Genomic DNA, 26,191 nt, shown 5'->3' on the forward strand with positions numbered 1-26,191 from the left:
TCCTTTGGAAATCGTTAGTCAAGGACTAAATGGGGCCCACGCTTACGCTTATAGAATCTTTATATTTTCATTCCTTAAAATCTGGTCATCGGTGTATGGTACGTATGAAGCAACAGCCTATTATCCTCAAACCTCACGGAAAACCACAGCAGACAGCCCCCTAGACACGCCCTCGTTCCAGAGTACATTTCTTAAGAATCAAGGACAGGCTCGTCACCTTGACAGTGTGACGGTCGTTGATGAGAATCTGCTCTTCGTTAATGTAGAAATAGACGGGCGAAATGATGGTGAGATTGGGGGACGACCACTTGTCGAAGTTGATGATGAGCTGGAAGGAGATGTCGGGGAGCTTCTGGCAGATGGTGGAGAGCACGAAGGCGCAGTTGGCCGGGAAGCGGAGGAAGGCGCCGTCGAAGGTGCGGAAGACGCCGCCGCCGGCCGCCAGGCAGTAGGAGGTCTTGGTGCTGAAGCAGCCGCGCACCCCGTTGCGCAGCGCGCACTCCTCGTCTGACTTGCACTGGCGCGGGTCGCACTGGATCAGGTTGCGCCGGAAACAGCGGCAGCGCCGCGTGCAGTCGCTGTTCCAGAACAGCTGCTTGGGCTGGAAGAGAGGCGCCGTTTGCATGCAACTCAGGCTGTGGTCAGAGTTGGGGACCCCAAAGCCCAGTCCACCTGGACCCTTTCCAGGCGGGGCTGGCCTATCAGTAATGGGGCTGGAATTTGCAACAAGGAGCAGTAGGGAGGCCGGTTCAATTCAAACGTTACATCCCTTGCATGTAACTCAGATGCCAAACAATTGTGCAATTTAGTCTTTATTGGTTTCAGTCAAGAATTTGGGAATCTTTACGGCTGGATTGTAGAACGAATCACAGCCAGCCAACCGGAATGGGCAGCTGCCAGAGGAACTAAGTGAAGAGGAAAAATATTTGGTAGGAAATTCATCTAACAAGTACCAGCTCCACTTCAAGGAAGAAATTAAATTCACTCAGTAATGATAAACCCCACCCTTCAACCTTAAATAGGTTAAAAGAAAGTGATAACCAACTCTTATGATGAACCATTTCAACATTCCACAATACTCACTGTTCCAAACGTTTTCCTTGTATCTAATCTACTTCCAATTTACTTCTGTTGCAAATACTCCATTTCTATGTCCTGAAGTGAGAGACCTAGATAACAGTGAGGTTCCATGAAAGGAGAGCTTTGCGATCAGGCCACCTGGGGTTTGACCCCAGCCCTGCCACCCTACATGTGCCACCCTGAGGGGCGCTACCGAGCTCCCAGAGTGTCAGTTTCCTCTCTCTAAACTGGAGATAATAATAATGTCTTGCAAGGCCGTTGTGAAGATTAAATAAGACATGTGAAGCACATTTTCCGGCTGAGAGAAGGTACTCAATAAATAATAGCTGCTCTTATTACCGGAGAAGAACCACTCATCCTCTTTCAGATAGTGAGGAATTATATAAAGTTATATTAAATACCACAACCAAGTGTACCATCAATTGGTGGCAGCTGTTATTTTTCACTCTTTCTGCAATCTGTAGACATGACTCTGCCTGGGGACTTCGTGCTCTTGATCTTGTACTTGTTCTAGACCAAGAGTTCCAGGGAACTGTGGGAAACTGGTCGTGATTGTCCAAGTGGAGTGTGGTCCCAACAAGTGGACTACTTCATAGAGATGTGGCCACTCGGGGCATTAATTCAATTTTCTAAAACAGTGCTATCCAGAGGTGTTTTAATGGCACAAGATGGGCCTATGCTACTGTCCGGTCACCGTTTTCCGTTTTAACTATAGACTTATCAAAACCATGGATATCAAACACAGATCTGACTCAGATCCAAAGGTAAGTAGATAGAGGGTGAGATCTTCCAGGAAAAGTTTTCTCAATCTGGTGCACTTCAAGATTCCAGTGCACTGCTGATTCTTTCATCCTCAAAATGAAGTAGTTCCTGGAACCAAGTCTTCCCTCCTTCCAGACCTGTACAATATTGACTTTCTTTCTCTTATCAGATTTGCAGAATAATTGACCGGATGGTCTGGCCTCTCTCTGATAAGAAGTCAGACATTACATGGGTGGAAAGAGAAAAATAACCTGACATATGTCGATATGATCAAGGGTAAATAACTCATCCCACAGGAGAACTTGATCATGAAACTAGCATCACAGTAAAGAGACGGGCCCAGTGCTGCTTTCTCCACCTTAATTAGACCTGACAACGACAGCTGGGTGATTACCCTACATGCTAATGGCTAGATGTGTTCTCTCTCTATTTCCAAAGAAATCTGTTGAATAAACAAGCCTCCAAGCTTGTTTGAATTGTGGCAAGTAGATGTGGATTATCTGTTATGTGAGTTTGCTACTTCCCAGATATATGTTGTTGTCAAAACCCATTGACTTTCTGATGAAAAGCGGATAATAATGTTTATAGTGTTAATAGCTGCCGAGAGCTGTAGTGTGCCTTCCTGAGAGCTCCAAGGGCTTTTACATGCATCATTTCATTAACACACCTAGTTTTTTCATTTATAAAATGCTTCTTAAGAGAATTAACAAAAACAATAGCAGTTACCAATTATTGAACTACTAGGTGCCAGGTACTAAGGCACCTGGCATAGATTATTTATACAACGACCATATTGAGTTGGTATTATCAGTAATGTTTTGTAGATAAGGCAACAGAAGCTCAGAGAAATGACACAGTTTGCTCAATGTCACATCACCAGCATTGGTTCAGCTAGGATCAAACCCAAATCTCATTCCATTATGTCACAGACACTCAGGATCTCTGTGGAGGGGTGCATGACACACTTGCTAGATGGATACATTTCAGTAAATCTCTGGACAGGGGAGCAGAGATTATAATAGTGTTTTTCAGTTTTGAGCCTGGTTATCTCTTCTCCCAGATTGTGGGAAAACGGAATCTACTATTATCTTCTCCCACATGTTCTGCCTCTTCCTTTCAAATAATCAATATTTCTAAGAGCTTAACTTCAAAACTCACCTCTACCAAGAAGCCTTCTTTGATCAATTTTACTACTTTACTCTGCTTTCCCCCGTCTTTCTAATACAACATTTAAACAAATTTCCCACCGAAAATGAGACAGAAGGTAACATCCATATTGATTTTCTTTTATTTCTTCTCAAAGTAAAGCCAACTTAGTTGTTCTTGAACAAGAACAATGCATCTTTACAGAAAGGAGTCATTATTTATTTTTTGCCTAGTTTATTTCCAGTTCAGACATTTCAATTAGATTTTTTTTAATGCTGTGACTCTTTTTCATCTTAAAATTGATTAGTTCTCTAGGGTATTATATTTCACTTGTTGATATGTTATTTTGTAATTGTCCTCTTGTCCTTTAAAGTGCATTTTTTTCCCCTCTCCTGAATAGATTTTTAAGTTCCTTAAGGCAGGGAACATGCTTTATCATCCCCAACGATACCACTAGCACAGCGATCTACAAATAGCAGCTATTCCATCGATGCTATTGTTAACTGTCTACTTGTCAGTGTACGGTGTTGATATCCTTTAAACAGAGAATGGCCTGGAGGCAGAACCAAGGGCTAAATACCCTCTCCAGGAAAGATCTCTTCTAGCTTAGCATTACAGCACATAAAGAAAGATTACAGGGTAGAAAAGTAAATGATTTTGTGAGCTAATACGTTTTACTCAATGACGTCGAAGAAGGGCCTCTTCATCAGCTTTATGTGAAGCCCCCAAAGAGAGAGAAGCAGAGGGTAGGACACAACTCTCGGGGGATGGTACTAGAGTGACAAATGACACATGCAGAGATGGCAGCCCTCACTCCCTCTAATGGAGCTGCAATAAGCAGAAGAGAGAAAGCCCCGTCTGCCAGCCTCGAGCTCCATCTTTTCCAGTTAAAAGGGTCCTTAGCTCAGACAGCTACAAATGTCAGATTCCCCGCCGTCCTATTTCCAAACAGCAGCCACATCAGAAGCTTTCTAACTAAGATTTATAGGAGAAGAAATCAGAAGGGCCTAGAGAAACGCGTGGAGGAGAGAGAAACACAAATGCTAGCGAGGAGGGGTGGGAGAGTGAGACCCAAACACGTTTCTCCATCCGGTACTCCGAGCGTAAGAGCCTCACCAGACCTGTCCTTGACCTCTCGGCCCCCCGCTCTGCCTCCCTGCGAATCCACACCACTATCTTCGTAATCAAGTGGGAAGATGGGTCCACCGTGGCCCGCCTCTTGGAGCGGGAGAGAAATCTGCTGCCCGGCAAGGAGGAGCCGGCGGGCGGGGCGCCCCTACCTCGTAGTACTTGCCGTCAGAGTAGCAGCCGCAGCTGTGGGGCAGGATGCAGCTCTTGCCGTTGAGGACGTAGCCGGCGTCGCACTGGCAGCCCTCCACGCAGTAGTGGTTGCAGTCGCTCTTCAGGCGGATGGCGGCGCAGCGGGGCTGGCACACGCTCACGCAGCTCTCGTAGTGGCTGTTGGGAGGGCAGGTGACGGCTGCAACAGGAGACGAGAGTCAAGATCGACAGTCACCAGGACGGTCAACGCTTTCCTCTGGCCCATCGCTCACCCACTTGCGTAGACGGAGGCCCGGCGGGGAGGAAGCTTTGCCACCTTCCCTCTTTCCTACTCTATCTGCTTATGGAAAGCCTCTATCGGACCTGCGGAAGTAATGGACCAAAGAGCAGATGGAGGTGACGAGGCTTCTCACACCATCTTTGTCCTGTCCTCAGCCTTGTTTCCTGAGGCCCTCTAGAACCTGTTGCCTTAAACCCATCTCCCAACATGCATCTTGACTCCAGTGAGTCACTGGGTGGCCCCCCGGGGGTGCCCCATATTCACTCCTGCCTTTAGGTCCCCAGGTGTGTTGATCTCCCTCCTCCATCCCCTTCTTCATCCTCCCAGCCTATCCGAATCCTGCATTCTTCAAGCCCCAGGTGGAGTCCCAACTTTTCTGCAAAACTCCCTACTCTTATACCAATACCAACTCAGAACTTCCCGGACCTTTTTCTAAGACAGTAGTTTATAAACGGTAGGCCCCTGAGCCTCTTGATTTCTGAGAAGGCAAACGTGCACTGTGTGCGTGCCTGTGTATACAGACCGACCCATGTCAGCTATGTTCTGTGGTTTTCAAATGCGTGTAGATGCTTTTCTGGAAGGCAGTTGGGGTCCTGGTGAAGAGCGTGGGCTCTGGAGCCAAGCTGTAAGAGACTGGAGCCATTACCTAATCTCTCTGGGCCTCGGCTCCCTATCTGTACAACACAGGTACCCACAGCACCACTTCATGGCTCATTGCGGGGAAATGAGTGAGTCTGTGTACTTACAACTGTGCCAAGCACCTAAGTGTTCAGTAAGTGTTAGACAATCATTAAAGATAGGTTTGCTTAAAAGTTTTACAGAAACTAATAATGCCATTTGCAGTGACATGGATGGACCTAGAGACTGTCATACTGAGTGAAGTAAGTCAGACAGAGAAAGACAAATATCATATGGTATCACTTACATGTGGAATCTAAAAAAATGGTACAAATGAACTTATTGTCAATTCCACTCCTGGGTATATACTCAAAAGATTTGAGAGAAGTATCTCGAAGAGATATTTATACACGTTGTCAGAGCAGCATTATTCACAATAGCTAAACCATGGAAGCAATCCAAGTGTCCATCAATGGATGAATGGATGAGCAAAATGTCTATATACAATGGAATTATTCAGCCTTAAAAAGGAAGGAAATTCTGCGGGATACTACAAGGATGAACCTTGAGGACATTATGCTAAGTGAAATAAACCACCCACAAAAAGACAAATACTGGGGGACTTCCCTGGTGGCTCAGTGGTTAAGAATCTGCCTGCCAGTGCAGGGGACATGCGTTCGAGCCCTGGTCCGGGAAGATCCCACATGCCGCGGAGCAACTAAGCCCATGCACCACAACTACTGAGCCCGCACGCCTAGAGGCCGTGCTCCGCAACAAAGAGAAGCCACCAAAATGGGAAGCCCACGCACGGCAACAAAGAGTAGCCCCTGCTCGCTGCAACTAGAGAAAGCCTGCGCACAGCAATGAAGACCCAACGCAGCCAAAAATAAATTAAAAAAAAAAAAACGACAAATACCGTATGATTCCACTTCTCCAAGGTATCTAAAGTAGTTAAGTTCACAAAGACAGAAAGTAGAACATCGGTTGCCAGGGGCTGGGGTGGGGTGTGGTGGCGTGGGGTGTGGAGAATTATTGGAATATTATGGAATGGAGAGTTATTATTTAGTGGGTACAGAGTTTCAGTTTTACAAGATGGAAAGAGTTCTGCAGATGGATGGTGGTGATGGTTGCACAGCAATATGAATGTATTTAATGCCACTGAACTGTACACTTAAAAATGGTTAAGATAGTAAATTTTATGTTATGTCTATTTTACCACAATAAAACAATTTTAATGCCATATCTGCTATGTCCTTATTTCATTTGCATTCTTTGTGAGGTTGATTGTCTTTTCATTTGTTTCTAATCCATTTGTATGTCTTTTTCTGTGAACTGCCTTTTCACATCCTTTGCACATTTTGTGTTGGTTGAATTTTTTTCTTATTGAATTCTAAAAGCTCTTTATAAATTAAAAATAGACTCTTGTCTGTCATGTGTTAAAAATATTTATCATTTGTCTTTTGACTTTGCTTCTTCTTTTTTTTTTTTGGTATGTTTTTGGTTTTGATTATGTTTTTGCCATGTCGAAATTTAAAAATTTAAAGTAATCAAATTTATCAGGTTTTCCCTTATGGCTTTGGTCATTTTGCTTAGAAAGGCCCTCTCTACTGCAAGATTACCAAAAAGACTCCTTTGTTTTTCTTCTAGTAGTTTTATAACTTAAATTTTTATGTTTAATCTTGGTTCTGTCCGGACTTTTCTTTTTTTCATTCCCTTTTCTTTTTAATTTAATTTAATTTATTTATTTTTTATACAGCAGGTTCTTATCAGTCATCTATTTTATACATATTAGTGTATATATGTCAATCCCAATCTCCCAATTCATCCCACCACCACCCCCCCGGACTTTATTTTTGATTGAGGAAATGAAGGAAGGGTTTAAATATTTTTCTGCCTGCTAGTTTGTCCCTTATTGAATAGTACATTTCCCCCCAGTGATCTGAAATGCCAGCTTTACTATAAACTAATTTCTCTTTAGTGTTTGAGCCTGTTTCTGGACTTTCTCATCAGTCCACTGGTTGGTCTTTCTGGGAATGTGCCAGTATTGACTTGTTTTAATTACTGAAACTACAATACATTTTAATATCTGGGAAGATATACTACCGATTTAGAGATGTCCACTGTTGTTTCAAGTGTGCTGGTCCTATTTCCCCAACTAGACAATAAACTCATTATTTTATACTTTAGATTCTTCCATGGCCCTCAAAACAGTGCTGAGAACATGACAGGTGGTTAATAAATATTTGATTCTTGAAAACAAACTTCCAAATTCCTAATTCTGATTTTCTCCACCCAAATGAAGTACTAAGAGCTGAGAGTGATGATGCCTCTACACCTGGATTTCTATCACGGTCACGAATGTGTCTCTTGCTGTGGCCAGTGGACTGATGTAGCCTTTGTGCCCCAGGTGGGTAGGATGTGTGGGTCCCTCTGAGGAGCAATGCAGCAATGCAATAGAACTGACCTTGTTTGAGCCCTGGCTTTGCAACTAACTAGCAGTGTCACCTTGGGCAGGTTACTTACTCTCACTAAACCTCTGCTTCCTCATCTGTAAAATGGGGATGATAAGTAGTAAAGATAAAATGAAGTGCGATTTTGCAAAGTTTCTGCTACAGTGCCTGGTACTTCAACGAAGGCTTCTGTTATTAATAGTAGGAGCAGTTGTGGTAATAGTAATAGGAATTTTTCAAAGTTGTTCCACTAGAATTTATTGAGTTTGCAGAGAAATATATAAGAAAGCCCCTAATTACCAGACTTTGGACCCAGGACTCTGAAGTAGCAAAAGCTGCCTCTGATAAAAGAGAAAATGATAATGATACTCAAACTTGGCTGACTACGTACCAGATGTCGGGCACCAGGTGGCCTGGTTTATGAGACGTCATCACAGTTAACTCTCACGATGGCCCACTGAGGTTGGTAGATGCCTTCACAGACCTGATCCTACAGAGCTACACACCCTCTGCAGCGCCTGCGGGCTCCCCAGCCCCTCAGGGCCTCCTGGCCTGACCAGGGTAAGAGAAGCAGCACTGCACAGAGAGAGAACACTGTCTCTGGAGGCACCTTCCAACTTACCCGAGCCACTTGCCTTGGGAAAGTCACTGAATCACTCGGAGCCTCAGTTTCTTCCTTTAGAAAAGGGGACTGTGAATGGTGCCTACTTTACAGGGTTGCTGTAAAGTTACAGGAGTCAATGAGTGAGGACTCATATCGCACTTAGAATAGTGCCTGGCACGTGGGCAGAGCTAAATACCTGCTCTGCATTTGTTATTTGCTTCTCTTACCGTACCCTCACCATCCAGTGCTCTACTTTAAGTCCTCCATTAAGGGATTGAAAGAATGACAAATTCAGCTGAAAGAATTTTAAGGATGGGTTAGTAATTAAGACAATCGGCCTCCCTTTTCCCCGCCTGCTCCAAGTCTGTTTGTTCAACTTGGGTGAAGGAGTTTTCCAATGCATTTGCAAAGAAGGTAATTGAGTAATAAATTATCCCATTGATAGGAACAGCCAATATCATTGAAAACCAACAGCATTCTACCTTGTTACCAATAAAGCGTACATTTAACGGGCAGTTCTGGTTTAATCCTTTTTCTCCTGAAAACACCACTCTCATATCTCAACATGTGAGTGTTGAAATGGATTAATTCTCAGTAGAAGCGGGGGCTGGGCAGAGGGGTTCTGTTCTGCCCTTGCTTCTCAGAGATTAACGTCATTTCAGATATGGTTACAAACAACTGTATTCAAGGCAGCCTGTGTTCACTGATCTCTCAGATTGAATTGGCTGAGTTAGGACTCCATCTCCCACGGCTTTTCTCTGTTCTGAAATTCAAAATGGAAAACTAAGCTGTCTCCAACTGTATCCGCCCCCCCAATCTCCACCCACACGCCGTCTTTAAAGTATAATTTTTTTCTCTTATTTTAGCTTTTCTTTTTGCCAGTCACCACCACCACCTCTTCAGGAGCTCTCTTTTGGATCTTGGCCCCTGTCCTGAAATGCCAAGGTGGGGGAAGGTCTATCCCTCTTGTGGTAAGGATGCTTGGCCTGGGCCTTGCTGGCAGGCAGCTATCTAGGCCCGGATGGGGCCCGTGGCCAAGGGTGAGGCAGGACAGACTCTGCTCTGAGTGCCTTGGATGGAACTCCCTGTGACGGTGTATAGAGTAGGCAACCGATTTCTGGACAGAACTTTGAGGAGGGGAGAGGAAAAGTTGCTGGTGGAGGGGACAGACGGACAAGAAAAATAGTTTTCATATGCATTATGAAGGGTATCCCTTTCCCAAACTGTTTCCCCATCCTGCACCAATTTCAGCCCCATGGGTCCAAGCTGCATAGAAGTAGGGGAACTTTCACCTCAAAGGTAAGGTCATCAGGGCTTACTAACTTGATTCCTTTTCTTTCCTGTGAGTGACAAAAATGGATATCCATAAATTAAGCTGAGACTTCCTGGAATTAGCCTCCTCTAAAAACAGTTCTTCGCTATGATCTCCCTTCCCATTGCAGCTAGAGGCAATGGATGTGGGCATACACTATCCCTTGCTCTCCACCCCAGCCATGCCAGACAGCAGTGCAGTCGCCACGGCATGGCTACAGGAAAAGAGGGAACGCCCTGTAGCAGGTCTCAAGAGGCAGCAGGCAGTGTCTCCTTCCTAAAACTGTCTCCCCATCCTGCACCATCTTTAGGCCCCTGTGTCTACAGCCTGGTCTGCTGATTTAGAGGAAGGCAAGCTCTCTCACCCCACTGAGCTCACCCCAGTGAATCCAGAGTAGCTCTAGAGATTTATCCAGACCCTGACTTTTTTATAGGCATATTTATTTTACTAAAGTCACCAGAGGCCAATTAGTCTGGACAGTCACCCCCTACTGGCATCGCTCCCCCCAGCCCCTCACTCAGGGACTGAGCATGGCTGAAATGGCATCTTTTCCCTGCCTCTCCCCACTTCCTCCCACCCTGTCCTCCCAATCTACATGAATCCAATTATATGGGATGTAAACAAACTGTGTGAGCATTAACCGACAGCACTGTTTCTGGTTTTTTATCCACATCTCCCTTTCCCAGGATGAAAAGGGAGTTTACTCTCCGGGACCCCTGCTGGATCACTTATTTAGAGCTCTTTGCATTCAGCATCCATTTGTAGCCTTTTTCATACAGTTAGGCCTAAAAGAAATCTGCTCTAGCTAATGAGATTGAGATGGGAAAATAGACCAAGGCAGATTGGCCAACGACCAATACTGGTTTCTCTTCCCCGCCTTTTCCTATTGCGATGTGCTAAATGCAGACAAATTATTCCACTATGAAGTGTATGAGTTGAGGGCAGGAGCTTTGGGGCTGGAAGGTCGAACCCTGACTTTGCCACTGAGACAGGAGGACCTTAGGCAAATTACTTAACTCCTCTAAGTCTCAGCTTCTCCCTAATTGGGTTATGGAGGAACAAATGGTGATAAAGTGTTTAGCACGGAGCTTGGCTCAAAGCGAGCCAACATGCATGGAGTGTGCTAGGCGTTCAGTTACCTAATTTGATCCTCCTGACGCTTCTGGAGCATCAAGAGTGTAGGCAGAGCATTATCAGGGGGAAACTAAGGACCAGGGAGGAAAAGTGAAATGCTTCAAAGTCACACCGATCCTTAAGGACAGAGCAAGGCTAGACTCCAGGAGCTCTAGTTCTTTTTCTTTTTTCTTTTTTTTCGTTGAGATATAGTTGATGTGCAATATTGTTAATTTCAGGTGTATCTAATTCTTTTTCCAATGCTTTTAACATTCTGCTATATTTCATCAGCGCAGAGACGGATACATGACATATATGAATCAAATAGAAAAACACACTAAGAGAAAGTGTATAAATTATCAGTACACTTAATGATGGGTCCATGAGGTTCTAGAACAAACTAAGCAATCTGCTAACTCACTCTTCCCTCGATTCGTCCTTTGTTAGAATCTTATTGTGCCCTTGCTGAGCCCAAATGCCATGTGTGCTGCTCTGTGCTTTCTGTACGTGATCCTATTTCATCCTCAGAGGAATACAGGAAATAAGCGGTATTAACCCCACTTTATAGATAAGAAAACGGAGGCTCCGGGCGGTTCAATCTCTTGTTTCAGGGAACAAACTCAATTCCAAAGTGCATTTCCTGAAATTGCCCCACTCAGTTTGCTCTGACTTGTACCGGATGACCGGCCTGCCCACACCAATCAAGATGGAAGGAGAGACAACGGGAAGGACTCACAGCAGGACGTGTAGTTCCTCCAGCCGGTCACCGCGATCCCCTGCGTCTGGCAGGTGCTGGCGTAGTTCTGCAGCCAGCTGCAGGCGGTCTGCACGGCGCCGCCATCGATGCAAGAGTCAAACAGGCAGTTCTTGTAGAAGAAAGCGGGGTTGACCTTGCTGTGACACTTGGTGAAGCCCGTATTCTGGTTGGGGATCAGGCTGCAGAGATGCTGCACTTTGGAGAAACCTTCCACTTTGGCACAGGAAGGGCAGCGGTCGCCACAGCCAACCTGGCAGAAGGTGTCCCTCTTCACCCAGCTCTGTCCAAACTCATTGACGCTGGAGGCCAGCAGACCCATGGGCATCTCCAGGTCGTCTTCGGGGTTGCCGTTATAGCGGCCACACAGGCCGTAGGTGCTGTTCTGCATGCCCCGAGGGACCGTGATGGACAGGAAGGTCTTCCAATCATACACAACCTTCAGGCCAAAGTCAGTTTCCACCACCACATGGAAGCCAAAGGAAAAGATGTTTATCTTCCCTTGTCCCAACTTCAGGGGCAGATAGAGCCGTTCATCGTTGACCTGCAAGAGCAAGAGGGTCGGCACAGACAAACACAGGTGGCCCAGACAGCCCCGCCCCGCTTTTCTAATGATTAGCCTCCGAGAGGCAGCCCCCCGGCGCGTTGGAGCAGGTTGAATGAAATCTTTGCATTCAGTGTTGCTTCTGTCCCTCAACTATTATTATTAGGATTTGAACAGACTTAAATGACTATGCTGTGTACACTAATACACCTATTTATTTCAGTGCCTTCTGTTTATAGCATTATCCCCTCCACGAGTTCAAATTGTCTTCTCCAAGGTAATGAGAGGGTAATAAGAATTCAATTAAAGTTTAGACTAAAAGACCCAAACCTAAAACTCTTGTGTTTCTATTTCCAGCTTTACTGTGGATTTATCTTAGACAAGCCCCAATTGATCAATTCCTCTAGGATCTTCTTTCTCCTGAAGAATGACTTGATTTTGCTGGTCCCTCTGACTAGGATGCCATTCTTTACCTGCCAATATCCTTCTCATTCCCCAGACCCTGCTCAAATGTCCGCTCTGCCGTAAGGCAAGATTTTCGGACCTGGTGGTCAGGATGAATCACTCCCTCGTCTGGGCAACCAGAACATGTTACTTATACTTCTCTCGTGTTCTCCTGCACCTCTGGCCAGGATCAAGCACGTGGACCCTGCTATTGAAGCACACATCACATCTGCCTTATATTACAGCTGGTTGTCTACACCTCTGTCTCAACTACAAGATTAGGAGCAACCTGAGGGCAGGGACCACACTTTATTGATCTCTACATCCACCTTCCCCTCACTCCCTGCCGGGCGCCCAGCACAGTGGAGAGGGCGCTTGACGCAGGTTTCCTCCCATAGATTTTAAATTCAGAAAACAAGGGAATCCCTTAATGTCAAACTCCAGAACTGCACGGCCCTTGCACCATTTTGATGCAGATGAGCCAAATCCTGCAGGCCCTGGCTGGGTGAGTGCCTGATGGAAAACAGACTGTTGTGAGGGCTAAGAGGAGAGCTGGTCTTCCTCCTGAAAGAAGAAGGTGGCTGCCCACAGGGTGGTCGTAGATTGCTCCCGGCCAGGAAATAACTCCCCTCCTGACCTCCTTAATCTCTCTCCCAACTGACACCCCCGCCCCCAGCCCCACTGCTACCACCTTAGTTCAGACTCTCATCACCCTCCACCTTGATTCTTGAATATGCCCCCAACTGGTCTCCTTACCCCGGTACTGCCCCCCTCCTCCAGCCACTCACCACTGCCTCTCCAATATTTTTTAATGCAATTGAAAGCAATTAATGAATACTTAAAACCCCCTGCACAGCTTGAATAAAATGTGGGGTACGCTTAGCACATGGTACAGGGCTCTCCAGGAGCTGGCCCCTGCCTCTCGGGCCCAAGCCACTCACTTCCTCCACCCCAGCCATACCCAGCGCTTTGCTGCTCCCCAGATGGACCGAGTTGCCCCATTCCACGTGCCGTTTCCTTTGCTGCAAGTGTGGTGGTGCTTTCTGTGTCCATCCTTGGCAGCTGTGATTGTGAGTTAATGATAACTCGCAGCTGGCCTTGGCCAAACGGGGGGCCCTTGGCCCAGGAGGTTATGACCCGCTCATCCAGCCCCACCCCCACCCTAAGGGCAGCCCTCGGCCCATGACTGACCAACACAGGGGACCAGCTCTGTGCGCAGGTCATGCACCAGAGCTCCCGGTGGCCCAGGCTGATGTCCAACTTAGACCACATCCTCGCTGAGCTCTCTGCCCCTGGTTCTTCCCTCACTTTCAGGAATCCCCACCTCAGACTCTGCCTCTAGGGAACCAGCCTAAGACAGCAATCGTGCCCTTCCCCCATCCTCTCTTTCTCTGGGGCAATTTTCACCCTTCAGATTTCAACTCAGCGATCTCCTTGTCTATGAATATTGGTCCAGGCAGAATTCACTCATTCATCCAGGAGCCATCAGTTTGGCACTACTGTGCACGAAGCACTGTACTAAACGCTGGAATAAAGCATAGGGCTCTTTCCCTAGGAGCTCACGGCACGTGGCAGAGACAAGCACATAAACAGGCAATGATAACATCACCTGATAAAAGCAACGATAGCGATAAATAGATGCACAGGCACCAGACTCAGCCTGGGGACAGAATCAGGGATGTCCGCAGAGAATGGTGCCCACACCCGGTCCTGAAGGCTGGGTGATGTTGGCCAGTCAAGATAAATTTGGGGTTTGGGAATAAAATATACGCACTACTAGATAACTAATAAGGACCTATTGTATAGCACAGGGAACTCTACTCAATATTCTGTAATGGCCTATATGGCTAAAGAATCTAAAAAAGAGTGGATATATGTATATGTATAACTGATCCACTTTGCTGTACAGCAGAAACTAACACAACATTGTAAATCAACTATACCCCAATAAAAATTTTAAAAAATATACACACTACTATATATAAAATAGATAACCAACAAGAACCTACTGTATAGCACAGGGAACTCTACTCAATATCTTGTAATAACCTATAATGGAAGGGAAAATGTAAAAAAAGACTATATATATGTGTATGTATATATACATACACACACGCACATATACGTATGTATAACTGAACCACTTTACTGTACCCCTGAAACTAACACAACATTGTAAGTCAACTATAGTTCAATAAAAATTAAAAACAAAACAAAACAACAACAAAAAATGAAGGAATGAGCGTGAAGAAAAGGGAATCCCAAGAAAAGGGTGTAGCCTGAGCTGAGGCCAGGAGGAGGGGAAATGCCTCATAAATATGAGGAATTACAGCAACTGAATGAGGCTGGAGCATAAAATGTGACCTCGGGGATGATAGGAGATGAAGATGGAGAGGCGGGGAGGGCCTGGACCACGGAGGGCCTCGTCTGTAACGTCCCATGCAATCAAGCCTGTAAAAGACTCATTCATTTTGCAAAGAAGAAGTCACCAGTGATCTTAGTAAGAGAACTTCAGCAGCGTGATGATACCAGAGGCTAGGTTGCGGAGGTTAAACAGCAGACAGGGGATATGGAAGCAGAGATGTCTCTCTCCGGGAGTTTGGTAAGAAAGGGGAGGAGAGGGATTGGTTAGAAGAGGGATTGGATTGAATCGGGGTCAAGGTTTATCTTAGAATGAATATGTTTATGGGTTGAAGAGAAAGGCCCAAGACGCAGGACGGGGAGGAGATGAGAGACAGGCAAGAGCCTGAGAGGGCAAAAAAGGGATGGTGCAGCTGGAGGGTGGCCATGGAGAGGGGAAGAGATAATTCGTTCTCTGGAACGAGGAGAGGAGGTGAAGAGGACGTGGTAATGGGTCATTTCAGAGACAGCATGGAGGGGGGAGGAGGAGGAGGGAGATCATGCCTGGTGAGCGTAACTTTCTCAACCGGGAGACCCAGAGACAGAGAACACAGGTGTGCAAAGTCACCGAGGGAAGCAGAGGCCGTGGGGACTCCCACGAGCCTTGACGACTCACACGAATAAACTAAAGGCTGAGCACCCAAGGGCTCACGCGTGCTGGCTGGCTTTTCCTCCCGAGTTTCTCCGCATTCTCTATTCCTGGCTACTGGGTGTCAAGGAGGGGGCGATACCTTGGGGAGGCCATGTGCCTGGATTACAGCTCAAGGCCTTCGAGTCCTGTCACCGTCCAGGAGCACCTGGGAAAGGAAGGCCTCGATGCAGACAGGCCTGCCCGGCTTCTCCCTGTCTCTCAGGCCCCAGGAATGCGACCTCCACCCCTACCTCACTGCCCTGTCTGTCCCTGTGAAACGGAGGGAAAGAGGGAGGCAGAGGAAGGGAGGGGTGGGTAAGGATGGATGGAAGAGGCCGGTGCAGAGGAGGAAGAGAGCAGGGCATATGGGGATGAGTGGGGGAAATGTGTTTCTAATACTGAAGTATTGGAAATAAGGCCACATATTCGCTTTTCAGTAGCGAGCGTTCCTTTAAACAACCGGCCTTGATTGCTGCTACAGCTGTTCTTCAGCTGTTCTGAGGTCCCCTTCACACCCCCACCCTGGATCTCCACGGACGTTTCCTTGTCCTAGGACGCGCTTGCCTCTTTCTCGGCCTGGCCAACGGATGCCTTCAGGGCTCAGCTCTGGATCATCTCTTGCAGAAAGCCTTCCCTCCGTCCCCCCAGGCGGCTCAGTCAACCTGTTCTCTCATGACACACACCCCCCTTCCCCACTGCACGTCACATTTTTCTGGGACTTCACATCACGCTGACGTTCCCTGCGAACACGTCTGTCTCTCCCGCTAGACGCTGAGTTCCCTCAGGACAGAACCCGTGTCTGACTCACGTTCCTACCCGCAGGGCTTGGCACAGAACAGCCTGTCAATGCAAGCGCATCAGATGCAACCGGGCCAGAGTGGTGCTCAAAGCTTCCCTCTCCTCTGATGGCCACGGGGTGGGCAATCAGTGATAAAAACACCAGCTCTGGAAGGTCCTGAGAGCCTTCCCCTTGGCCTGCACCATGCAGGACCCAGCTGTGCAGAAGCCTGGGGGAGATGAAGGAGAGAGGCCGTCTCTGTGGAGCTCGGGCTGTGGACGGCTGAGGCGTGGGCTCTGCGGTGCCCGGGAGTGGCTCACCTCTGCCGCTCACTCCCACTCCCTGGCTGGTATACACATAGCATATTTATTTCTAATTTCCCTCGGCTTGGTGGGTTTCCCCACATCCTCAGTACTGCTTAATGCAGAGAAAGGTCAGAATCACAGAGGGACCCGGTGTCCCAAGGAGTCACTTCCATGTCACCTCCGTTTTTGCAAGCACCAGCCGTGACCCGGGCTCTGTGCTGTGTTTTGCCCGGCGCTTCACTGTGCGCTGTCATTATGAGGGCCGTTATTCTTCTCTCGGGGAGAGATGGTGACTAATAATAACATCATGGGAAAAACAAACGCAAATCATTGAACAAGCAGATCCTGTAATGCATATTAATAATTCAAAGTAAATGCTAAATCTATCCCCTAGGCCCCAGAAGAAAAGAACCTTCAAGCATCCTGAACTTGGTCTTCCTGTCAGAGAGTTGAAAGCTGTACACTCTATTCCCAGCTTGGGCATTTTGGACATCTGGTGACTTAGAAAGACGAGCCCTGGCAAGGGTCCCCCCACCCCTTTAATCAAGTCTTCCTTCATGCCCATTACTCTCTAATTACTCCCTGTTGTAGACTGAATTGTGTCCCCCCCAAAAGGTATATTGAAGTCTTAACCCCCGGGCCCTGTGAACGTGACCTTATTTGGAAATAGGGTCTTTGCAGATGTAATCATCAAGATGAGATCATGCGGGGAAAGGGTGGGCCCTCAATCCAATGACTAGTGTCCTTAAAAGGAGAGAGAGATTTGGCACAGAGGGAAGAAGCCCATGAAAATATGGAGGCAGAGACTGGAGTTATGTTGCCACAAGCCAAGGGTCACCTACAACCACCCGAAGCTGGAGGAAAGCCTGGAACAGAGGCTTCCCTAGGACCTCGGGGGGGAGCATGGCCCCTGAGGACACCTTGGTTTAGGACTCCCGGCCTCCAGAACTGTAACAGAATAGGTTTCTGCTGTTTCAGGCCACCTAGTCTGTGATGCTTTGTGACAGCAGCCCTAAGAACTAATATACCCTTCCCTCCGCATCTCTCTGTGGGAGGAAGAGACCAGCTGTGTAGTTCTCATGGCTCTTGACTTTAGGCATGAGTGCATCTCATGAGACACGTGCCTGGAAGGTGAGCTGACCCAAAGGGAGGGAAACACCTGGTGAGAGAGGAGAATCAGCCACCGGGGAGGAGAGAAGGGAGAGCAGGAAAAAGAACAAGTGTTCATGAAGATCCAGTGTCTATATGTGAAAATAACTGGGTCAGAAAACAGGGGTAGCCTCAGATAGCTATATACCTAAACCTTGAGACCGTGTAACACAAGGCAGAAAATACGTTTTCATGGTACAGTGGATGGGACAGGGCCTGTTAACAGATTATATTTTAGAAGAAGAAAAAAGCCTGAAAGGTAGAAAGGTGGAAAAGTGTTGAATGTCACAGAGATAAGGAACGATATCCAAATTTATAAATCTAAGGGTAGAAATATGTCAGAGGAGGAGCAAAGGAGAAAAGGACAAATATGATGCAGCCACATGGACAAAATGATTGACGTGTTTGTTTTAACACAATTGATGAAAATGGAGGAGAGGGAAGTTATTGTAAAGAGCGACTCTGACTATCCGGACATCTGTTGGAAAGCTTTTGTGGCTAAAAGCAAGGCATCTGATACATTCCTAACTTGTCCACGTGGCAATTTCATCTCTCAAATTGCTGAAGAAGTGACCAGCAGCAAAATAAAAGTCGTAGGAACCTTGGAAGAAAGGGCTTATTATGTCATCTCCTTCGTTCATTTGACAAACGCTTTGAGTGTCATAGCACACAGTATATTCATTGAATATAAAGATGGATTAGGTGTGGTTCCTGCCCTCAAGAAGTCCACTATGAATATTGAGTGAGCTAGACATGAACATCATGGAAAAATACAGTATGATTAATGCCATAAATGATAGAGGAACCAACTGTTAGGTGAAACACAGAGGGAAACAATGGCAGTTTGGGTAAAATATCCAAGAAAAGGAAGAAGGATGTTCATAGTGAGACTGCCACCTTAGACACTAAGGAGGCACATTTTCCAGTAAACGTGAAAGGGAGGACAGTTTAAGAAGCTCAGAAACCTCTCTTTGTCAGAGAAGGGGGTTAAAGGAAATTCTAAGGAAGGAAAGAAATCAGCAGAGTTGCCCAAGGAAGTCTTTAACAGCTCAGAATTTGAAAGGGAACGTATATGAGAGGGAGAGGAACCTCCTTAGAGATAAATCACACCGCAGACCTGGGAGGATGGTGTTAAAAGGCTGACATCCTAAGTCAGCTCCTCCAAAATGCTAAAGCAGTGGCCGGCTGGTGTCCCAAGTTTTGCTCAGGGTGGGCCCTTGGAGGAGGGGTGGCCGGCCTGTGGCTGGGGCTGACATCCTCAGGCTGGAATCGGAGTGCATGGAACTCCTCAGCCCCTACCTGCTCCTGTCTTCATGGCCAAGGGAGTGGAAAGTCAGAAGACTGCAAGGGAGCCCCGGGGTGCTCCAGAGGTGGACAAGACTCCTGAACTCCCAGGTCCCCTGGGAGCGAAAGGGAGACTGAAAGAGGCAGAAGGAGACCCGAGGAGGCAAATGTTTTGATCTCAGCTAAGGGAAGGAGGTGGATTAGACAGCAGTACCACTTACTGACGCCTAGTCCATGCTAGGTGCACATTCTCGTACACACACACAGCGACTGTCTGAGGACGCTCGGTGTAGCCAAGCTGGGTCTCCATCTAGGTCTGTGCCGTCTCCAACACACTCTGCTACAATATGAAAGACACCGTTCCTAGAGCTGGCTCTGTTCCTAATGTGGTGCCTGTGACTTGGGCATTTTTCTCTCCGAGGGCCCTGTTTCCTTATCTGTAAGGTAAAGTGAGGGGAAATCTCCAGGGCCCCTCTCTGCTCTAACATCCTCTGCTTTTCCTTGGATTCTGGACCTGCCTGGTTCAGCTGCAGCCTGACTTGCTGACCCGGGACCCCTATCCTCACGTCCCCACGGCTCCCCTCCTGGGGTCTGGCCTGTGACCGCTCACCAGCACCGTGTGCTTGTAGGCCCTGTGAATCACGATGCTGTAGCCCAACACGGTCACGTCCACCTGCTTGACCCACAAGGCCAGCGACGGGTCCCGGTCCTCGTTCTTGGCTGTGACGATGAACTTGGGGAACGTGTCTGAGCTCGGCCTGCTTCCTGTGGTGCACAGGATGAGCGGGCAGCTGGTCTGGAAGTCAAAAGGGTAGCCGTCAAAGGTCAGGTAGTGGCCGTAGCCCGAGACGATGCAGGAGGCGTCGGTGCGGGCCTGGCAGTAGTAGAGGCCGCCCTCCTCCATGCAGTACTCGTCACCCTTGCAGGGGATGGTTTCACAGTGGACGCTGTTGTCTGTGCCATTGCAGTAGCAGAAGATCTGGCAGTCCAGGTCCACCCAGAAGGTCTCATTGGTGGCAAGTTGGTGTCCCTCAAAGTTGCAGCCACACTCGCTCCGGGGGACGCACTGGCTGCCTTGCAGGGCATAGCCCTCGTCACACTGACACCCCTCGGAGCAGCTGTCCACACAGATGGGGCCCAGCGCCAGGGTCTCACAGGTCTCTGTACACATCATGCACTCCTCGAAATGGCTGTTCTCCGGGCAGTCCAGAGCTGAGGGTGGGTGAGGAGGAGATGGGATTGAGAAAGGGACAGAGGTCAGAGACAGGGTCCGTGTACACTCATTGGTACGCATGGGTGTGTGCATGTGTGTGCATGTATGGCTGTGTGCATAGTGTGTGTGCACGTGTGTGCGTGCGAGTATATATGCTGCATGTGACTTATTTGTCCAGCACGGTGAGCTCAGCAAATGCCATGTGATCAGCACCACTGCCATCCTCATTTGGGGTGATCCACAAGGCTCAGCGAGCCCCTCACTCACGTGCTCCTCTAGCGCACTTAGCTTTTCGTGTAGAAGATTCTCTGGGACGATGGGCCTGTTCTGAGCACCTGCGGCACGCCAGGCACCGTTCTAGGCATTTTAGTGTAATTTTCTCAACAGTCTGGATGGTAAGGACAGTCATATCACCCCTGTCTTATAAGTGAGGAAACCGAAGTTCAGTGACTTAATCCGACTGATAAGTACTGGAGAGAGATTCGAATCTGCCTCTCCCGACCCTGAGTCTCCTGACTCAAAGACTCCGGAAAGAGAGTCCTGGAAGGAACAAGTGCTCTGAGGCTGTAGAGACCTGTGGGTACCATCTCTGAGCTTCAGTTTCTTCTCTTATTAAATAAGGACAGTACTTACCTAGGTCTGCTGTTCTGAGGATTAACAACCTAATATAGCAAGCCCACAGTAGGGTCTCAATAAACACTGCACCCTTTCCCTTCTTGCATTTCCTTCCATTACAGATAGGTTTCAGGGAGGTGTTTCTACTCTACGCATCGGACCTTCCCTGAGTCTTTCATCTCTCTGCTCCTGGTGTCCCCCGACCCCTTCCACCTCCTCACTGACCTCAGCACACGGCCCTGCCCACCTCCTTTATTCACACCCTTTGCCCCTCCTGCACGGCCCTCACAAAGCCAAATCCTACCCATCCTCCAAGTTTCATTTCAAGTCACTTTTCTGCCTAGAAGCCTTCCTTGATAGATCGAGACTCTGCGTCAGTAAGCACAGCACGTAAAATAACAGCACATGCGGCTCACCATGGAATTCTGTGTAACTTCCCATGTCTCTTTATTATTTTTGTTTGTCGAAACTTGACATGAGCCGGGATGAACCCAGGAATACGGAAGAAATCTACCCACAGGTCTGTGTTTTCTAAAGATCTGTGAACCTCCTCACCGTCTCCTGGGAGTTTAAGATCTTGCCTTTAAGGCTTTCTTTAGGTCTTATGCATACCATCACTCCTTAAGAGGGTTTTCTAATCCAAGGACACAAAGGACACTATAGAGAAATTGCATGGCAATAATAGTTCTGCCCACAAGTACCAGCTCAACAGTTCTGCACTATGGACTGAAAGCCAATTTTTTTCCCTCTGGGCTAAAGGACTGTCTCCACCTCCACTGACTAGCTGTAGGCTAGTTCAGCACTGATTAAATATGTCTGTATAGAGCGATTTTCACATTTGTCTCTAAATTATGAATGTTATAACACTGACTGCAGGTTTATGGTGATAGCAAATAACATGACTTATTTAAATGGCTCTCGTTTTATGACTTATCGTGTTGTCTGAATGCGTCTGAAAGTCTGGAACATACAGACATGAAGTAATAAAACTTCGCCTGGCTCCTGAAATGCCTCTGAAATTACTTAATTGGGCAGCCTGGCTCTGCCAGCGAGAGCTGGTTAAAAATATCTGAACACAGAAGCAGTGGTTGCCTCTCTCCAGGTCCAAAGAAGATTGTGTTCCTGATTTGCAGCTGTCACTCAATCCAATCCCCACTCTGCAAAACCCTGACCAGACCAACCCCTTAGTACCCAGAGACTTGATTAATCACGTGTGAGCCCTGGCCCTCCACCCGAGGAAGCCATGATCCACGTGGCTGCTTCCATCCACAAGTCTCTCTCTAAAAGGGGCACTTAGGACCGTTTGCTCCGGCTCTGCAGGCCCTGATGAAGGATGGGGAGAAGTGATTCTCAGCAGGCATTGCACCTGGAAAAAGAGGGAACCACCGTCATCCTGCCACACTTACTTCGCGTGAACCATGCCACCAAACCGTGCTTCGTGCAGGACAAAAAAACAGTCCAGAGACGCTTCCTGCTGGGTAGGAGTTCCTAGTCTAAAAGCATGGCACAGACACGGCCTGGCAGCAAAACGGATTTGGTATGGGGCAGACTCTGTAGTCCTGTAATGTGAATGAACTGTAACTAGAAAGTGGAGTACAGGAGCAGGGACAGAGATCGTTTTAGACAAGCTGGAGGTGGGGCAAAAGAGGACGTGGGAAGTGGGTTAAAGAGAAGGCTTTGGGAAAGCATTCTAAGGTCCCACTAGATGTGGTGGTCAGTAGAAACCTTGGAGCCTCCCTCCCTTTAGGTGACTTTATGAAAAGAGCATGCTTCCAGAATTCCACCTGCGGAGTCACAGCCTCTGTTATTAATCCCTCTCCAGTGCGGTTAGGGTCACCAGGGATATAACCGCCCAACTCTGAGATGATACTCCATATGCTCCTTTGGACTCCCAGTGCTCAGAAACCAGAGCATTATTTTTAAATAACGATATGTGTGTGCGGGGGGAGGCAGGGGGGATATTCTTAGCTCTGTCTAAGATTGTTACTATTACAAAGGCTTAGAGGCAAGGTAAGGATACCCCAATAGCAATGGGTAAGCCTCACCCAGACCTTAGCTTCTAATAACATTCCCCACCAAAATGAATCAGGATTTCTTGGAGTAATGGTTGATTCTAGGCTGGGGCAGGGAAGGTTAAGAGGTGAGGTGGAGCATGTCGTTAACCTAGAAAGTAAGAAAACGACAGAGGCATATCCAAAGGACGTAGGAGGCAACTGGAAGGGGCACCCACAGGCCAAACCTGTCATAGTTTTAATGCCAAAATAACAAATGTGATATGAAACATAAACCGTTGAAAAAAACAGCAATCTGTGTGTCCATGTTGATAAGATAGATGACTCAGGTAAATAAATAGATGGATGGATCGGTGGATGGATGATAGATAGGGGACAGGCAGGCAGAAGAGATAGGAGGGCTCTTGCTTACGGTAAAACGACATCTGCTGACGGTGCAAGTGGAGAGAGTGCTGGAGCTGTCAACCGCCAGCATGTAACCGTCATGCTGAAGATCAACGCAAGCAACAGTCATCAGCGGGCACCAAGTCGAGGAGGGGATCGTGACGAGAAGCAGGGTGCTGCGTGCTCTTAAAGTACTTCCCCACAGATGGCTCATCAGTCACCAGGTAAAAACGAAGTGACGCAGAGTGGTGATATCTGACAACCCCTGACCAGGCGATCAACGTGCCCATCACCAGTGAGAGGAGGCTGGACAGAGGGTGCCCCACATGTGACCTGATACCATGAGGAAAACACGCGTCTCCCATGCAGGGGGCCGGGTTGGATGTAGAGCAGAACCCAGCCATGGCGAAGCGTCAAACCCCAATGGAGGGCCACTCTACTTCAAAAGGGGGGAGACTGTAATCTTTAAAAATGACAAGACCACAAGAGACAAAGAAGCTAAGGAATTGTTCCAGACTTAAGGAGACCAAAGAGACATGACAGCTAAATATGCCCCATGTGGTCGCGGACTAGATCTGCACTGGGGTGTAGGGGAAAGCCATAAATGACACAACTGGGTCAACGGGCAAAACTGAAGTGGATATTAAGTTATCGCCTCAATGTTAAACTTCCTAGGGTCGGTAACTGTACTGTGCCGTGAATGAGTGTCTTGATTCTAAGGAAATATACACTTAACGTATTTAGGGGCAAAGGGGCATGATGTCTGCAACTTCCCTTCAAACGGAGAGTCAGTGAGAGAGAATGACAAAGCAAATAGGGCAAAATGCTAACAACAGGTCACCTGGGTAAAAGCTAGATAGATGTTCTTGTAATCCTTCTGTACCTTTAAAATTATTTCAAAATAAAAAGTTGAAAAAATAAACAAACTCAGGTAGGAAGAAATACAATGGAAGAGACATAACCAGATGTAAAGGATGGAATCTCAGTGGTGGTGTTGGTCTTCGCGAGGGCCGGCCTTCTGGGTGGGGAAGGGGTGGGAGATGTGGTCCAGGGCAGGCAGTCCTGGCTCCAGGCCTGGGTCCCGCCCCCTCAGCCACTTCTCCTTCGACCCTTCCATTTACTCCTCCCCCTGGGCTCCCCCAGAAATGAGGGGATTATATGTCTCGTCTTCCCGGCAATTATTCTCATTACTACAAGTACTGCTGAGAGGGGTCAGATACTCTGGGCCCAAAATGAACAACCAGGCCCATGGGACTCTCTCAAGAACCATTGTCAGGTTTGCCCTGGGGAGCGGGGCTAATCTCTGCTCCGGGAAAGCCACCCTGACTGATCACCGCGTGCTGAAATGAATGGGGTCCTGCCTTGCCAAGAGAGAAGGCACCCACTGAGCCATCACAAAGATTTCCGGTCCTCTGACATGATGTGCTCCCTCTGCTAGATATAACCACGGGTCAATAGCTAATTGTTCTACAACGAAGAGGGATTGTGTGATTAGAAACAACAATAAAGACGCGCAATAGTCTGGTCTGGGGGGACGAGCCTTCCAGAGGACACATCAGACTAGGGAAGATGTACAGGGTTAATGAGATTGTCCTTGAGTGCGATTGCACCAAGAAGAGAAGAAGAGGCGGGGCCTCAGTTATCCACGCCCCGCCCCGGCCGGCCGCCCCCATGGCGTCACCCGAACTCACGGCAGAAGTCGTGGGTCCTCCAGGGCTGCACCTCCACGTCGGCGTTCTTGCAGGCGCTTGCGTACCGGGCCACAGAGTCACAGAGCTCGGACTCGTTGCCCCCGCTCTGGCACAGGCGGAAGAGGCAGGTGCGGTAGTAGGCGGTGACGTTGACCACGCTGTGACACTCCAGGAAGGAGCTGTTGGAGGGGTCGTTGATGATGCCGCACCTGGAACGGCTGCGGTAGAATTTCAGCAGCTCCGAGTCGTTGCTGCAGGCCTTCAGCAGGTCCCCACACTCCCCGTTGCAGATCTCCTCGAAAGTGGTCCAGCTTTCCAGGAACACCGCCAGGTTGTCCGTGCACTTGCCATTGGGGAGACAGAACTCCTCGCTGACGTTCGCGTTGAAGAAGCCACACAAGCCCCCCGTGCAGTTGAAGTAGGCGGTGGAGAGCCGGATGTACAGCAGACCCACGTCTGAGTATTGCACGCTCACGACACCCTTGGACTCGACGGTCGTGCTGTTTTTGTTTCGATAAATCTCCAGCTTCCCCGAAGGATGGAAAAAAGGCAGTTCCACTTCCTGACCGTTCACCTGAAAATTCAAATCGCTATCATCAGTTCCAGATACACACAGGGTGCCCACAGTTTCCTAGGCTGTGAATAAAGACGTGGCTGGGCCCCACGACTAGCCCTTGGAGTAAGGTTGAGAAGCTGACAGTGTGCGGAAACCACACAGACATCAACTGTTTTTTACGTGGCCATCTTTGTTTCTTTCTTTCCAGGCTCCTCTGATCCAACACATTTGCTGTTTATTTGTGTGTGTGTGTGTGTGTGTGTGTGTGTGTGTGTGTGTGTGTGAGACCCTAAGCTAGTTCCAAACAAAACTGAAGTGTGAGCAGCCGTCACGGTAGACATGTGGCTTCCTCCTGCCCCCGACGTCCTGCCTCCTTCTTCTCCCTTCAAATTTTACTTTTCCTATGCCTCAGCCCCTTGGAAGCACACAGTATATATCTAATTATCTAGCTGTCCATCCACCTATCTACCTATTATTATTTTGATAAATTCATTTCTGCCAGTGTGTCAATGGGAATAAAAACACAGCCCTTTGAGTTTGTGGATGTATGCTTTATTCACTGCATTGACTTTTGCTTTCTAAATTAGATGTCATGTGGTATTATGAAATGCACTGGGCACTGGGAGGAGGGAGATCTGCTCCTCCCTCACCCTCCGTCACCCCAGCTCTGCCACCTCCCAGCTGTCAGGCCCACAGCCCTCATTTAGCCCTTTGGGAGCCTCATGTGAAAACAAGGAGTTGCACTCGATGATGCCCAAGATTCCTTCTTACTAATGATCTGTGAG

The 26,191-nt window shown here is 47.9% G+C and overlaps 1 protein-coding gene and 1 long non-coding RNA gene across 17 annotated transcripts in view; one reads left to right on the forward strand and one right to left on the reverse strand.

Annotated features, from left to right (window-relative positions):
* Window positions 1-345, forward strand: part of LOC102993987 (uncharacterized) — a 94,345-nt gene extending 94,000 nt beyond the window's left edge. Inside the window, exon 5 of the long non-coding RNA XR_003683576.1 lies at window positions 267-345. This is a non-coding gene — a long non-coding RNA (uncharacterized lncRNA). The remainder of the gene's footprint in view (window positions 1-266) is intronic.
* The window catches only part of TECTA (tectorin alpha), an 87,381-nt gene that overhangs the window by 25,721 nt on the left and 35,469 nt on the right, over window positions 1-26,191 (reverse strand). For all 16 annotated transcript variants that reach the window (XR_003683572.2, XR_008619656.1, XM_028501049.1 and 13 more), the window contains 5 exons: window positions 24,851-25,424; window positions 19,546-20,147; window positions 11,383-11,944; window positions 4,269-4,468; window positions 218-601 (listed from right to left, as the gene is read on the reverse strand). Coding sequence is in view for 14 of the 16 variants with exons in the window: in XM_028501049.1 (XP_028356850.1) it covers window positions 218-601; window positions 4,269-4,468; window positions 11,383-11,944; window positions 19,546-20,147; window positions 24,851-25,424 (2,322 nt within the window). In the remaining 2 variants the exon portion in view is untranslated. The remainder of the gene's footprint in view (window positions 1-217; window positions 602-4,268; window positions 4,469-11,382; window positions 11,945-19,545; window positions 20,148-24,850; window positions 25,425-26,191) is intronic.

This window comes from Physeter macrocephalus, chromosome 16, assembly GCF_002837175.3.
Source record: "Physeter macrocephalus isolate SW-GA chromosome 16, ASM283717v5, whole genome shotgun sequence".
Lineage (NCBI taxonomy): Eukaryota > Metazoa > Chordata > Mammalia > Artiodactyla > Physeteridae > Physeter > Physeter macrocephalus.